Below are 15,863 nucleotides of genomic sequence, written 5' to 3' on the forward strand. Positions count from 1 at the left end.
GATGCCATGAAGGGGCTGGAACTAACATACAGAGCAGCTAGGAGAAAGATAGACGGCTAAACACCGTCATCTGCTCTAGGTAGGCCATAGAGAAGCGTGCTGGCTCGTCTTGTTATACTTGTCGTTGATGTAGGAGGTACACTTTGTGCATGCGAGGTCAAGCCACACACACGGGCGTTATGATGTCACACTGCTGGATGCATCTCTGATTGGCACATCCTATGAGCGAACATCCATGCTAGTAACTATGTCCTCGAACTATCCAAGTGGATGGTGTTTTAACTTCATTGTTTAACAGCATAAAAGGCAGGTTTCGTTAAAAGAGGTTCTTCTATTATAGAGAAAGTAATCTGGGACAGCATGGGCAGGGCCATATAGTTATAGATAAGGGACATAAAAACAACATCATATACATCAGGGGACGACGGACACAACTTTTCCTTTTTTTTAAGAAGCTTTGGTCATTTTACAGATGAGGTCCTGGCCGTCGACAGAATCTCCCTCCTTGACATGTAGACTAGCAATCTTTCCGTGGTGAGGCGCAGAGATGACCATTTCCTAAATCACAAGCAAGGTTAGCATTCACAATTACTACAGTAGTAAAAAGGGGGCAAGACGAGTGCAAGAACATACCATCTTCATGGCGCTGAGAACAGCAATTGGGTCTCCCTTCTTCACCTCAACACCCTCATGGGCTCGGATTTCAACTACGACACCACTCATTGGCGCACCAACCTGGCTGCTGTCACTAGCATCGGCCTTGGGGCGGCTGGTGTCGTCAACGGTAGCAAGAACATCATCTACGGAAACCTGTCGGACTTCACCGTTCATCTCGTAGAAGACCTCTCGCTGACCGGTCTGCTCGGACAGAGGACCCACAGCCAACAGTTTCAGGATAAGCACCTTTCCTTGCTCGAGCTCAACGCTGAATTCTTCACCGATCTCAGGTCTGGCAAGGAAGTATTTCGTTGGCAGAACGGAAAGGTCACCGTACTTGGCTACGAACTTGCGGTAGTCCTGGTAGACCTTGGGGTACATGGCGTAACTGGCAACATCGCACTCGGTAGCACTGCCGAATTTCTCTTTGATCTCGGCCTTGATCTTGACTAGGTCAAGAGGCTCCAGGTGGAGGCCAGGACGGTCCGAAAGCTTTCGGCGGTCACGAAGAGCCTTGGAGCGGAGAGGTTCAGGGAATCCACCGTAGGGTTGACCCATGAGACCCTCCAGGAACTCGAGGACGGAGGCGGGGAAGTCAAGCTCACCGGCGCGGGCAACGACGTCGTCTGGGCTTAGCTTGTTGGAGACCATGAACTGAGCTAGATCACCAACGACCTTGGAGGTAGGGGTGACCTTGACGATGTCTCCAAGGAGATCGTTGGCTTGTTCATAAGCCTTCTTGGTCTCGAGCCATTGAGCACCGAGGCCAAGCTGGTGGGCCTGGAAAATGAGGTTGGTAAGCTGACCACCGGGGATTTCGTGCTCGTAGACCTCTGGGTCGGGTCCAGCGAGGCCAGCCTCGAAGGGCGAGTAGAGGAGACGGAGCTGGGCCCAGTAGGTGTCGATGGCGCGGACATTGGGGATGTCGAGCTTGGGGTCCTGGTCGGTGCCCTGGAGCGAGGCAAGGATGGCGCCTACGCTGGGCTGGGAGGTCATGCCGGACATGCTGTCGGTGGCAGCGTCAACGGCATCAGCGCCTGCTTGGGCACAGGCAACCATGGAGGCAACACCGGTACCGGCGGAGTCGTGAGTGTGGACGTGGATGGGGAGGTCAGGGTACTTCTTCCTGATGCTTCCGATGAGCAAGGTGGCAGCCTGGGGCTTGAGGACACCAGCCATATCCTTGATACAGAGGATGTGAGTGCCGAGGGCTACTATCTTGTCGGCCAGATCGAGGTAGTAGTCCAAGTTATACTTCTTCTTGGGGTTAAGCATGTCTCCCGAGTAGCAGATAGTGGCTTCGATAACACCACCGGCGGCGGCTACGGCCTTCATACCAACCTCAAGCTGGTTGACGTCGTTGAGGGCGTCGAAGACACGGAAGATATCAACACCATACTTCTTTGCCTGCTTGCAGAAGTGGTAAATGGCATTGTCAGGGAGGCTAAAAGCGGAAATTCATATCAGCAGATTGTTCAGTGAAAGAGGGGGGAGGAAAAGAACTTACGAAGAGTATGCAACACCGTTGGCACCACGAAGCAGCATCTGGAATGGGATGTTGGGAACCACCTTTCTCATCTTTCTCAGTCTGTCCCAGGGGTCTTCGTACAAGAATCTCATGGAGACGTCAAAGGTAGCACCACCCCAGCACTCCAGACTGTATGCGTTTCTGAAGGCATAGCTGGTTTCCTTGCCAATGTTGATCAAGTCAACGGTACGGACTCTGGTGGCCAGCAGAGACTGGTGGGCGTCACGCCAGGTAGTGTCCATAATGAGACATCCCTTGTTCTCACGGACAGCCTTTGCAAAGGCAACGGGACCCTTTTCGTCGATGATCCTCTTCCATCCCTCCTTGCAAGGGGAGCTGATGTCGAGTGGTTTGCCATCGGCATCACGCATTATGGGCATCAAGATATTGCCCTTGAACTTGGGTTCACATGGTCACCCTTGATGCTGCTTCCGTTGACGGCAACATCACCAAGGTACGCAAGCAGTTTCTGGGCACGGTTCTGAGAGCCAATGAGGGAGAATAGTTCTGGGGTATCGTCGATGAAGGTGGTCCAGCACTGGCTGTCGATGAAGGTAGGGTGAGTGAGCAGCGAGGCCAAGAATGGGATGTTTGTCTTGACGCCACGGATGCGGAACTCGACGAGAGCACGAAGCATCTTTCGGCGTGCGACTTCGTATGTGGAACCATGGCAGGTACATTTGACCAACATGGAGTCGTAGTGGGGGGTGATGATGGCGCCGGCAAAGCCGTTACCACCGTCGAGACGGACACCGTTACCACCTGCAGAGCGGTAGACTTCGATCTTGCCGGTATCTGGCTGGAAGCCCTTCGTGGGGTCCTCGGTGGTGATACGGCATTGGATGGCAAATCCTCTGATGGAGATGCGGTCCTGGGTGAGGCCGAGCTGTTCGAGGGTAGCACCAGCAGCGATCTGGATCTGGGCAGCAACGATATCGATACCGGTGATCTCCTCGGTGATGGTGTGCTCGACCTGGATACGGGGGTTGATCTCGATGAAGTAGTATCTGTTCTGCTGGTCGACAAGGAACTCTGCGGTACCGGCATTGCGGTAGTTTACATGTTTGGCGAGCTTGACGGCGTCGGCGAGAATGTTGTCACGGACGTCGATGGGGAGATCCTTGGCCGGAGCAAGCTCGACGACCTTTTGGTGACGGCGCTGGACACTGCAGTCACGCTCGTATAGGTGAACAACGTTGCCGTGGTTGTCTCCGAGCAGCTGGACCTCGATGTGCTTTGGCTTGTCGAGGAAGCGTTCTACGAAGACGGTGCCGTTGCCAAAGGCAGTCTTGGCCTCGGAGGTGGCACGCTCAAAGGAGTCACGCAGCGACTCCTGGTCGCGGACGACACGCATGCCTCTGCCACCGCCGCCAAAGGCAGCCTTGATGATGATGGGGAAGCCGTACTCGTCGGTGAAGGACTTGACGGCCTCGAAGGTCTCGACGGGGCCGGGGGTGCCGGGCACGACGGGGACCTTGCACTCCATGGCGATGGTTCGGGCAGAGACCTTGTCACCGAGTCTGTCGATGGTGTCGGGCGTGGGACCGACGAAGACCATGCCGGCCTTCTCGACGGCGCGGGCAAACTCAGCATTCTCGGACAAGAAGCCGTAGCCCGGGTGGATGAGATGGACGCCGTGCTGCGAGGCGATGTTGACGATCTCCTGGCCGGCCAGGTAGGCAGCGACGGGTGTGTACTGGCCACGCTTACCGATCTGGTAGGCCTCGTCGGCCTTTTGGCGGTGCATGCTGAGCCGGTCCTCGTAGCTGAAGACGGCGACGGTCTGTAGGGAGAGCTCGTGGGCTGTGCGGAAGATGCGGATGGGGATCTCTCCTCTGTTGGCGACGAGGATCTTCTGGAACTGCATGATGGAGGAATTGGCCCGGAGCCGGCTGTGGACGGAGTCCTGGAAGTTGGACGGGTGGTGGTCTTCCATGACATCGTCCTCGACGGCGTCCTCGCGGACAGCCGTGACATTGACGTCTGGCATTGGTACAGGAGCTGGCGCCATGCTGTATGTATGTATGTAGAGAGAGAGGTGTATGTATATAGACGAGTATCAACGGGGGTATCAGGTGTCAGCGGGAGATGGCGAGTCCTGATATCACGCCGCGATCTATATAGATAGACTCTGGCTCTCCGGGTCTTGATGCTCCTTTTCTTTCGTCTGTCTCGGTCGTTGTGATACAAGATGACTCTCCTACAGCCGCAGTCAGCATTGATCTCGATCTCTCTCTCGCTATCCCTCGATCCCTCTCTGTGCCTGTCTTTTATAGAGCGTGAAGCCGCGGCATCGGCCTGGCGGAGGGGCGGGTGGGGCAGAGGGAGAGAGGAATATGTTCACAGCCATTGACGGCCACCACGACAGCCGCCAGCAGCACCAGACAGACAGAGAGACAAGAGACGGCGGACGACGTACCTGGAAGACGACCTCGCGCGAGGCAGCAAAAGAGCAGCAAAGGTGGGCGATGCTGGTGTTTCTGTCTTTCTCGACGTCGCCCGCGGCCTTTTTCTTTTATAGTCGCGCAAGCAACCAAGAGCAACACTTGATTAACACTTGATTCGACGCTAAGAAAGAAAAAGAACTTTTGCTTTTTGCCCCGCAAGGTTTGTTTTTTTTTTCCTTTTTGCTTTTTTCTGGTTGGCTCGCGTTAATTATTCTCCGCTCACGTGGTTTCTCTCCACATGACCTGCTGGTTTTTACCGAGAAGTAAGACGAAGTAGAAGAAGATAAAATAGATAGATAGAGATGGAGATAGATAGATAGGAAGAGGAAGAGTAAGATGTCAAGAGATAGGGATGGTGAGGCGAGGTGAGTCTATATGTGATAAGTACACGGCTCACGGCTGCCGGTTCATGCTCTGGCTACGGCAATTCCCCGTCGGAAAGCCACCCATGCTCCTCGGATTCTTTCCACCTGAAACCAGACGAGAGATGACAAGACGACGACGACGACGGAGCAGAAGAAAGCAGAAGAAGCAGCAGCAGAAGAGGAGGAGAGGAAAAAGAAAAGAGACATCATCTGGTTCACTCGATGTCCACTTGGTCTCGCTCGCTCGACATGGACCAGCCTTCCATCGGCTTCTTTTTCTTTGACTAATGACGCCTGCCCAGTTACTTGCCTGGCTCCCTCCCCAGTAAGTTAGGTGACGATGCCAGACTCGGCTGAGCCATTTTTACTTGGTAGCTCGTTTCGTTGCTTGCTTGTCATCCGTAAGCTGGGAGCGTCTGGCCGGAGCAGCTTATATTTACATGCAGTGAGACAGTCAGGTAAACGGGAAGAGAAGCTTTTTCTCTCTCATGCATTTGGGAGTCGTTGCTTTTGCTTTTTCCGGCCTTTTCCCATCCAGACGTTATTCTTCTTTTCTTTTCCTCCTCGTCTTCTGCCTTTTCAACCCCTGATGGAGGAGGATATCTCGTTTAGCCGAGGATAAACCAGTTTGGTCAAGGAAGAGATGGGCCGGCTGGCTAGCTGGCTGGCTGGCGTTGGGGAGAGCTTATACTTCCGGAGTAGAGTGTTATATAGATACGCCGGAGCAGATCTTGCAGATGGCTGACCGGCCTGCTGCGTATTGGGGACGCTCCGACTGGCTGCGGAAAGAGGACGTGTGTCTGTCTGCCTGAGTTGTACGACACTCGACATAAGTACATCACGCAGGACAGTCAACTACTCTCTTTTGTCCCTTTCCCAAAAAGAGGGACTTATACAGGCACGGCAGATTTACAGCTACTGGTAGAAGCGTAGGATAGGCACGGAGAGAGGGACTGAAGTGGAACAGAAAACAAATATCTCGTATCAAATACACATGATGAAGGGAGAAAAAGGGGACATGACGGCAACAAGTGTAAGTAAGTAAAAAAAAAAAGAGGTAGGAACCGGGAGCCGGAAGCCGATGCCGAAGCCGATGCCGAAGCCGATGCCGGACCAGAAGGGAATAAGGGAAGAAGGCATTATTAGTTTAGATATGTCTGTCTGTCTGTTGGCTTTGTTTTTTGTTTTTTCTTTTTAAAAGGGCATTGCTGGAGGAGAATTCAAGGGGACAGACAGAAATAACAAAAGAAACAGGAGAGAAGAGAACAACAAAAAGCAAAGGTATCTTCTTCCACCCTCCCATGTTTTTTCCCCCACAACTCTCATAATCCCAGACGGAGATATAAAAAAAGAAGAAGACGAAGAAGAAGAAAATGTGCGTAGTATAGAAGAAGAAAAAAAAAGGGAGGTTGCCGGAAGTTGGATATCAAGACCACCTGAGTTGAGTTACCGATAAGGCATAACTGATAACAAAAAGAAAAGCCACCGTCGATAGATACCTGGGCCCCGGTTTGTTTTTTGTTTTTTCCTTCATTTTTTTCTTTTCTTTCTCTCATTGATGATCTCATTGCATGAATCGCGGAGTCCTCGTATGGTGCTTTATTCTTATTTCTTCGTCATCCTCATCCCGTCGTCTTTGTCCTTCTAGTCTTTCTTTCTTTTTTCCCCCCCTTCTAGTTTGGTTATGCTCCTTAAAATGGCCGGAAGCCGGTTGGCTGGGGAGTTATGCCGTTGGTCTGCTGTCCGCCGAACATCGACGGAGCACCTCCTCCCATCGAGCCGCCGCTGGGGCCTTGCGTCAACATCAGTCTCGAGCCTCCGAGGATGGGCGTGTTGTCCTCCTCCTTCTGTTGGGAGGCTTCCTTTGCCTTGCGCTCCTCGTTGTCCTTCTTCAGCATCTCAATGGTCTGCACTTGCTGGCTCAGCATGTTGATCATGTACGGCATAGTGAAGTCGTGGAGGCCGTGGCGCCACGACATCTCCAGCACCACATCCGGGCGGATGAGCTCGTAGCAGGCGTATAGCATGCCCACGTAGCACTCGCGGCTGCCAATGTCGACGAACTATCACATTATCATAACCATTAGCAAGGACATATTCCCACACATAAAACAGATATAGTACATTAATACTGGTAAAGGGGGTACTTACGTAGCGTAGCAGCTCCTCGACAACCTCGGACTTGCCAGAGATCGCGGCAGTCTCGATAGCATCCTTGAACAGCTTATCCTGTTTCGAGAGCGCAATGGACTTCTCCCATCGCTTGTTCTTGCGGTAGATGTTGGCAGCAATCTGTCGGAAGAATACAAGCTCGTGCTTCTCCAGCCTCTGCGCCAGGTCGACGGGATCGTAGTTGTCATGGTTCTCAACAGAGTCTCTCAGAGTCTTGTGGTCCTCTTCTTCTATCAACAGGTCGTTGATGGCGTTGTTGACTGCTCGCTTGTTCTGTGGCTGCACGTTCAGGAGGAAGGGCTTGATCAGGGGGATGTTGTCCGACTTCTCGAACATACGGACTACCCGGTTGACGTCGATACGGGGAGTAAGGACTTGGAGCAGGTCCGTCAGCAGCAGGGGTTGTTCTTGCAGATAAAAGTTCAAGGCGCGGTAGTAGATCTCCAGGTTGGCAACCTTAACAACAATATCCTTGAAGGAGTGGTGCTCCCACGAATCGGCTGCTCGCTCCATCATGGCTAGTGCCGCGTTATCCCATTCGTCGTAGTGGCAGTAGAGGAACACTAGCTCGGGCCACAGGTTGGCATCCTCGCACGCACGGATCATCTTCGGGATGTTGATTCGGGTCCAGAACAGCTTGAGGTGCTCCATCACACGGTCTGGGTGGTACTTCGACAGGGCAATTCCCAGCTCAGTGAACATACCCATGTGGGCTCTCTCAAGACCAAGACCGGCCTCAAGCAGAGCAATGAGCTCATCAAAGTATCCGTTACGCTCATACTGACGAACCAAGTCCTGCAGCTCCTCCGCATGCACGATCAGGTTCAAACCGCAGATCTGGGCAAGCCGGAATTCCTTCTTAGCTACACAGGCAGCGTTCACCTCCTTCCAGACCTTGACACTGTTGCCCTTGCGAGCACACTCAACAGCAGCTTGGTAGTCCTCGAGATGGACAAGTGTAGTTGCCAGTTTTGCCCAGTTGGAGATGCTGGTGAAGAAAATCTTGGCTGCTTGATGGTATCCCTCAGCATAGGCCTTGTCACCAGAAGCTTCAACATCAGCAACGTTGATTCCACGGAGGAAATCGTCAAGCTCAGAGAGCTTGTCGAGTCTGGCAAAGCTGAAGGCCATGGCAGTGTCAACGGCAGGCTCTCGTAGAGTCTTGCGGGCCATCTTAAGATATTCAATAAGATCCTCATCCTTGCCGGCATGGGTAGCGGTCTCGATAACTTCATTGTAGTTCGAAGGGTCTCCGGCACGGATGTATGAAGCGATAGAGTCGGAGATGCGAAGGCCGTCCAACTGAGCTTTGGCAACCTTGCTCCAAACTTCAGGAAGCTCAACACGCTCGGCATAGTCTTGGGCACGATCGATGCTGACAATATGTTCCACAAGAACGTTGGTAGCAGCTGGGTGGTTCTCAACTTTCTTGTAGATCTCAAAGGCTTCTTCGTACAGGCCAACAGACAGACACATTCCCGCAATCTCATCAGCATTAAACTCGGTAAGCTTGTGGATGTAGTCCATCAGCTTGCTCTTATCGGCCTTGGCAGCAGTAAGCATCAGCAAGTTCTGCAAGCTACTGTTATCGCTGAAGGGAGATGGCTCAAGGATAATCTTCTCCAGAAGCTCGATGAGTTCTGTTGGCAAGTCTGCCTCGAGGAAGGCCTTAACTGCTACCGATACCTTGTCTGGCTCAGAAGACTCTGGGACGGCAGTGGCAATAACCTGGTCAACGAGGGATCGTCTGTGGATGTTGTTTCCGTTCAAAACGAAGGCCCAGATTTCACTATCAGCGCGTTCAAGCAAATACCTGGCTTGAGCACGGTACATCGAGTTTTCATTGGTGATATTGATAAGCTCGAGGTCGTTCTGACCCTTGCGGTATGCAATGTAGGCAAGGTTAGGGTCTCGCTTCTCACAGTACTTTCCGACGGTAAGGGTATCGTAAAGGTCGTTCTCCTTGAGGAACTTCTCAGGATTGTTGTTGCTGTCAATGTATATCTTAGCAAGGGCATTGTACACCGCTTGCTGCTGGTTGCCAGTGCTGAGGGTATTCTCAAGGAATGGCAAAAGAATCTTCAGTCTGTTTCTCTTCTCAACTTCAGCGACAAGTTCGTCAATTGGAATAGAAGCTGGGTCAACTGTGGTGAGAAGGTTTTTGATGATTGACTCATCACAGTCAACATCAAGCAAGCCGCCGACAACAGCGGGAGTTCTGGATGGGTTGACTCTCTGCACATAAACCTCGATAGAGGAATACTGCTGGTTCTGGTAAAGATACAGAACTAGGTCATGGACAAAGTTGAATCGATCGCAGACAGTGATCAGAGGTAGCTGCTCGGCAAGCTTGGCTTCCTTGAGGAAATTCTTGACCTTCTCAGGGTTGTAGTAGTTGCTGTCTCGGCAAATACGCTCGACTTCGGTCATCTGTCCCATGCGAGTAGCGGCCTCGATGTACTTGAAGTGAACATCAGCATCTTCGCTAAGGTTGACGATGCTGCCAAGGTAGTAGTATAGACCTTCGTGGGTTTTGTACTTCTCGAGCAGCTGGATGAGGTTGGTAGGGCCCAGGAGATCAGAAAATTTGGTAGCAATTTGAATGACAGCTTGAAGGTTCTGGCGGAGGTTTGAGTGAAGCATCTCGTTCATACATTCTAGGGACTGCTCCACAGAAAGGCGGCCAAAGAACTCTATCAGCCATTCGGGGTTCAGCTTGTCAGTGCGGACAATGTTGCGCATGATGACGGTAGAATCATCAGTGTTCTCGAGCGCACGCTGGTACAGTCCTGCGTTCTCACAAAGCTGCGAGATCCTAACTTTGTCGTAGTGAGTGAACATCTCGTTACCCAGGATAGCATCAGCGACCTGAGGAGCATTGACAAGGTTCATCTCTAGGAGCCTGGTCTGAAGCTTAGCATGTTCTGGCTTATTATCCTTAAGAGCATCCAACAAGAATGCAGTGGCTTGCTGGATCATGTTCTGGGAGACAAATACATCGACAACACGGTCAAGGTCAACAAGCGCGCCGCTATCATCGTTGGCAAGCTGACCGGCAAACTCAGCACACTTCTCTGGGTTGACTCGGACAATATGCTGCAAGAGCTGGACGTAGTCAGGCTGATAACCGACTTGCTTAGAGTAAGCCAGGATCTTGTCGAATTGACCAGTCTCTGCAAAGCCAGCAACAACCTTGTGAGGAACATTGGCTTTGAGGTAGATGTTCAAGGCAATGTTCATATCGTGTGGTCGAACGATGTCACCTAGCTCCTCGGAGCACTCCAGCTTATCTTCGCCCAGCCACTTCTCAAGCAGGTGTTTTCGGTTTTGCTGCAAAACTGGTCTGGTCAACTCAACACTCTCGTATACGTTTAGAGATCCCTTGTCGAGGAGCATTCCAAAGTACTGAAGGATGACAGACATGCCCTGACCAGACTGAGAGACAGCCTTTAGGCGGTTGATAGTGTCCGCAGTTCGCAGGAACCCACGAGGCGAATTGGCAGCGATCTTGGCAGCCTCTGCATAGTTTCCTTGAGTTAGGAGTTGTTCAAACTGTCTCTGGAGGAGATTATCTGCACCCGGAAGGCCAGCCTTGGATGCAAGTTTAACAGCCAGAGACGTGTTTGCTGGGTTTTCAAGAAGGTATGGGATGATAGTGCCTTCGTCCACGCTGACGGAGAGAACCTGGCCCTTACGGTTGACACCGACAATACCAGTAGAGTCTGAGTTTGGTGTGGTGACGAAGATGGTTTCACTGGAAATACGGTTCATGAAGATGCATGTACCAGTCTCGAGGTCGTAGAGGTGGATGAAGCCGAACTTGGTGACAAGGTAGACAACATCATACTTCTCAGAAACCTGCATGGCAACTGGGAAGTCATTTGTAGCCTCCTGTGGGAAGTAAACCTCGACAGCCTTCTTCTGGAACTTGGGGTTGGGCTCCTGGTGATCGATTTCTGCAATCTGGAGTTTGGCGCCGGTTGCAGTTCGGACGGCGAAGGTGAATAGTTTGTGTGGTAAGGGTGATCCGTCGACCTTGATGGTAGCAAAGGCAGCGGCATGGCCTTCGATGTGTTGAGATATGCCTCGTTCGACCGAGTGGAGCTGCATGGTTCCTACTATCCGTCCTTGCTGTTGGCTGATACCAACAACAACCATCCACTTTTCCTCCTCATTAACTCGATAGCTAATAATTTGGCAGCTCTGTCCAATTGATTAGTTGTATTCGCCTTTTTTGATTACAGCAAAGAGTATTGAAACGGGAGGGAAAAAACGAACCGCTAGGTTTGCAATCCGGTCGAACATCTTAAGAGGAGCATGCTGGGTCGGGTCAAAGACGTTCCAATGGTAAACGGAAGACTCGGTGATCAAGCCAATGCTTGTCTCACTGTACCACTTCCAGAAGACGACATCTTCAGTCATGACCGCCGACTTAAGCTTCTGCTTTGCCTGGAGGTCAAAGACCTGGATGGTCTTGCCCTGGGCTTTGAGGGCGATAATGTTTTTGTTCCAGTGCATGATAGCACTGTCGGCATTGATTGGGCGCCGGATGACCTCATTGTTGTTTTTAAGATTGACTATGATAACTTGCGTCTTATCATCATCGTTGACCTTTTGTCGTATGCAGACGAAATTATCGGATTCTAAAGTCTAAACAATGTGCAAGAGTAAGCTGATTAGCAATTGCGGAAGCAGGAGAAAGACCACCATGGAGGACTTACACATGAATTAAAGCCGATAGATGCAGGCTAGAGATGGAGACGATGAAGCAAGCTGCAGTTAGCTATCATGCTCAGCCACAAAGCTCTCCTCCCCACGTTCCAACAACCCCATTGCCCATCGACGTGGACCCAAAAGACGCGGTATCCGATGGAATATCAAGATATCGAGACGGAAGGGGCCCAAGTCGACCGGCTGGGGCGAGGAATGGGGAGAAGCCTTGCTCGTGTGGACATGGTGATTGCGTACCACAATATCAACATTCGTTAACTATAGCAACGTGTCAGTAAGGGACAAAAAGACAGGCAGGCAAGGCGCAGCTTTTTGAGCACCCAAGAGACCATCATACCTGTAAAAGCTCCGTAAACTGAATGGGAAGAGGAGCCATGATCTCGTAATGGCCGTCAAGGCAACGACCTCATCCAACCAAACCCGGAGCGCCAGCTATGCCGAAGAAGTAGGAGAGAAAAAAGGGAGAGAGTACGAGTGGAAAAAGAGTAAGTTGAGGGAGAGAAGAACGGGAGTGAAAGCGAAGAGAGGACGGGGAGAAGAGAGAGCTCTCGCTGGGAGGATGTTTGTGTCTGAGGATCGCAAGCGGTTGATTGAAAGGCGAAGAGGAAGTCAAAGGAGAAGGTCGAGAAGTTGATGATAAACAACCTTGCCTGTTCAGGAGTAGTCACGTGATAGTTAGTAAGCGGAGTCGGGCAGTGAAGTTGGAGATGTGAATTAGAAAGATAATAAGACAGTGAGGAGGATAGCTAGTGAAGAAGTCGAGTAGAGGATAATGAGATGGTGAAGTGAAAGAGGGCGAGAGGAAGATGGTAACGGGTGGGTGGTTGTGGTGAGAGGCAGAAGTAAAGGTTTTGATCATTTTGAGAACTGCCATTAGATTGACCACGATGAGGTTTACAAAGAGATAGCTGATTGATACGTGATATTTCAGCTTTGAATCATTGAATTGGTCTGTTGACTCTCTGCTACTTGCATCTAAATAGTTAATTGGCACTTTAAGTAACCACTAACTAACTAACTACCTAGGTAACTAAATCGTGGGTCTATCAAAATCAATTGACGAACTATCTGAGCATCCGAGTATTAGTCCGAGTTCAGCTTCTACCGTTATAATGAACCATTCATGCAGCCTCTCACACAATAGCAAGCTCCAATTGAGCACTGGCAAGCAAAGGACCTCAGACACAATGTCAATTTTAACCTCAAACGTCAATATCAGCGTCTCTTCCTACTTCTCCCTCTACCTTTGGCGGATCACACTAAAAAGAGCTTTCACGTGACCGAAAATTCCGCATAAAATCTCGAATTCAACTTTTTCTCTTCTTCTTCTTTTCTTCTCTTCTTTTTCTTCTCCATGAACAACGCAAATAAATCACATTCCGTCAAGATGTTCTGCAAAAGTTCTTTCGAGGATTCATGATGTCAGGACGTTCAAGTTACATGACCTATGTTTCTTGGGAATGGAGAAGGAAGTAAGATTCGGTCTTGGGTGCAGTGCCTTCCGCTTCATGGATGGGATTGCAATGATTGAACCTACAATTGAATTACAGCGAGTTATTCCATATTATCACAGAGAGCAGAGATTCTGGGCTATTTAATTATTAATTCAAAATTACATATATTTTCTACCTTGTTTATACAATTGACCGCCCGCTTCACGACTTCGTTTCCGTTTCCATGCAAGCCATGTCCTGAGTAAGAGAAAGAGAGAAAGAAAAGAAATCATTGCTAAACAAGAGGGTATCCGTTAATTTCATGCGCTTCCTTTATTTCCTTGAAAAAAAAGCCATAAAAGTGGTTTCGTTGTTGCTGTGTTCAAAACAGAAAGTAAAGCGAAACAATCATTGTCCGTCTTTCACGGTGCAAGTTTGCGCCCAATATTACCGAAGCAAACACAGCTGCAGAAGAGAACACTGGCAATCCATGTTCCGACTGCGAGCTGTCCCTGTGAGAGGGTCAGGCCGGCAATGCCGAATGCGGTATCGTTTAAGGCATCGGAGGCATCGCTGGGGGAGAAGACTATGCCGGGGTTCATCTCCAGAAGGGCCATCATGCCTGTCAGGCCGATGGCGGTAGAGAGGACGAAGCCGGACTTGGAGCGGTCGATAAGGTACCAGAGGAACGGGTTCACGAGTGCAAGAGTCAGGCAGACTTGAGTTGATGATTGCCATGGTAGTTTTCGCTAAAAAAAAAACAAGCAAACATGATTTAGAACAGGAGCTTCCTTATTCTTTCGTAGGGGGCCAACTTACAATGGCAAAGGCCACTCCGACAAAGGCGCCAATGCTGCGTACCATTGGGTTCCAACCGGCTTCGCTGCTCCCTTTCTGTACGGGCTTCTCTCCCATAAAGTCTTCCCACATAAGATCGAACCACGGCAGCAGATTCCCTAGCGCAACACCGGCCACTCCCCAAAACACCAAGTAATGCCACCACTCCAGGCCAAAGTTGATGGCTTCCACTCGCACAGGGATATGCAGCGGCAACAGGGCCGCCATCTGCGGGCTATCGTGTAGATGCATAATAATGACACCAAAGGTCACACCGAACAAGAACAGCAATCCACTCTGTTGCAAGGCAGGTAGCAGATAGCCACGAACAAGTCCACGCTGCCTACGACGGACTTCATTCTGTCGTTGCCGGTCTTGCTCTAGCTTGTGAAGCTTCTGCTTCTTCTGCTCTTCGGAAAACCTGTTCACAGCACCGTTCCCGTTTCCGTAGCTGCTCGAGCTTGCCTTTCCTCCACTCCCGTTTTCAAATATGCCTGATTCTCGTAGGTTGGGAGTCTGTGCACCCGTTCCCCATGGGGTTGTTCCAGGGATATCTCTATCTTCCCGGCTGCCGTCAAACGCAGTGGGGGAGTAGATCCCCAGCAGTGTCGAGGAGGTCAAGTTGATATCTGACTTTGTTCGGCTCGAAGCCGCAAGTCCCTCCTTGTCTATTGCACTCAAGCTGCCGTTTCCGTTGCCGTTAATATTGCCTGGGAACATTTCCTTGTTTGCATCTTCAGGAATGGGGGTGGGAGGAGCCGTGGAGTCCGCAGAGGGAAGCTCGAAGGGCTTTCTCGGCCGCGGCCGCAGCACTCGACCTTCATGTTCCATTGTGAGCCGGTTTCGTTCGGTGACAGCACTGTCGACAACCACGTTAGCTGCAGCTCAACGGTCTCCTTTATGACAAATAAAAAACAATGTCCGAATCAACGCGAGTTGGGGCCGGCGAAAAGTCTCAACGGTTTGGCCCAGGTGTTTTTCGCCGTATCCTCGACTTTTTAGTCATGTGCAGCCAGGGGGAGGCGGATACTTAGTTAGTTAGCCAACTAGCTAAGAGGACACGTACCGTGAGATAACAGCAGAAGAGCGTAAGTAAGAAAATACAAGACGCAACTGAAGACGTTGAAGAAGCTGGAGAAAAGATTATATCGACTTGCTCGCTGCCTGCGCTCGATGTTTTTATTTCTCTTTCGTTGCTTTTTTGACTCCAGAAAAAAGAACAGAGTTGACGATGTCACATGCTTTTTCTCCTTTTTCTGGCGCCACCAAAAAACTGCTTGAACTTTCCATGTATAAGAATAATAAACAACGCCAGCCAGGATGAAGATAGTTGCCACCGGACGGGCTGCAGGGGCTGCAGGCCGTTGGATGATTAGTTGGTGGACGGCGGAGGGACACGATGTAGCTGGTCATGCTGTGGACTTGGGGGCAAGAGGCGAATACCCCATCATCAGGTGTCTTCTGGCTTCCCTCAATGGAGGGTATAAGGGGATATGCAGCCATGGTACAGCCATTGCGACGGTGTACGACGTGGCACAGAGAGACAGAGATGTAGTTTGGTTGTAAGAGAGATGCCTCTGGATGAGTTGCTGGCGGGTGTGCCATAGTATACACTTTGAATTATACATTGATAAATAGATACATTAGTTAATGGACTTCTTGATAACACGGGCAAAGAAAGAAAGCTGGATAT

General features: G+C 50.7%; 3 protein-coding genes across 3 annotated transcripts; all 3 read right to left on the bottom strand.

Moving 5' to 3' along the window:
- Nucleotides 1-447: 447 nt before the first annotated feature.
- MGYG_04657 (pyruvate carboxylase) lies at nt 448-4,196 on the bottom strand (the record flags this gene model as incomplete). Its single annotated transcript, XM_003172018.1, has 4 exons — nt 448-558; nt 634-2,101; nt 2,165-2,508; nt 2,595-4,196. 4 exons carry the CDS (start codon nt 4,194-4,196, stop codon nt 448-450), a joined length of 3,525 nt encoding a protein of 1,174 aa, XP_003172066.1.
- A 2,492-nt stretch (nt 4,197-6,688) lies between these two features.
- MGYG_04658 (clathrin heavy chain 1) lies at nt 6,689-12,276 on the bottom strand (the record flags this gene model as incomplete). Its single annotated transcript, XM_003172019.1, has 4 exons — nt 6,689-7,060; nt 7,149-11,372; nt 11,448-11,819; nt 12,238-12,276. The coding sequence occupies 4 exons, from the start codon at nt 12,274-12,276 to the stop codon at nt 6,689-6,691; spliced, it is 5,007 nt and encodes a 1,668-aa protein (XP_003172067.1).
- A 1,479-nt stretch (nt 12,277-13,755) lies between these two features.
- Nucleotides 13,756-15,001, bottom strand: MGYG_04659 (INSIG domain-containing protein; the record flags this gene model as incomplete). The annotated part of the gene is made up of 2 exons (XM_003172020.1): nt 13,756-14,082; nt 14,153-15,001. 2 exons carry the CDS (start codon nt 14,999-15,001, stop codon nt 13,756-13,758), a joined length of 1,176 nt encoding a protein of 391 aa, XP_003172068.1.
- Between the last annotated feature and the right edge of the window lie 862 nt (nt 15,002-15,863).

Source organism: Nannizzia gypsea, genomic scaffold (genome assembly GCF_000150975.2).
Source record: "Nannizzia gypsea CBS 118893 supercont1.4 genomic scaffold, whole genome shotgun sequence".
Classification (NCBI taxonomy): domain Eukaryota; kingdom Fungi; phylum Ascomycota; class Eurotiomycetes; order Onygenales; family Arthrodermataceae; genus Nannizzia; species Nannizzia gypsea.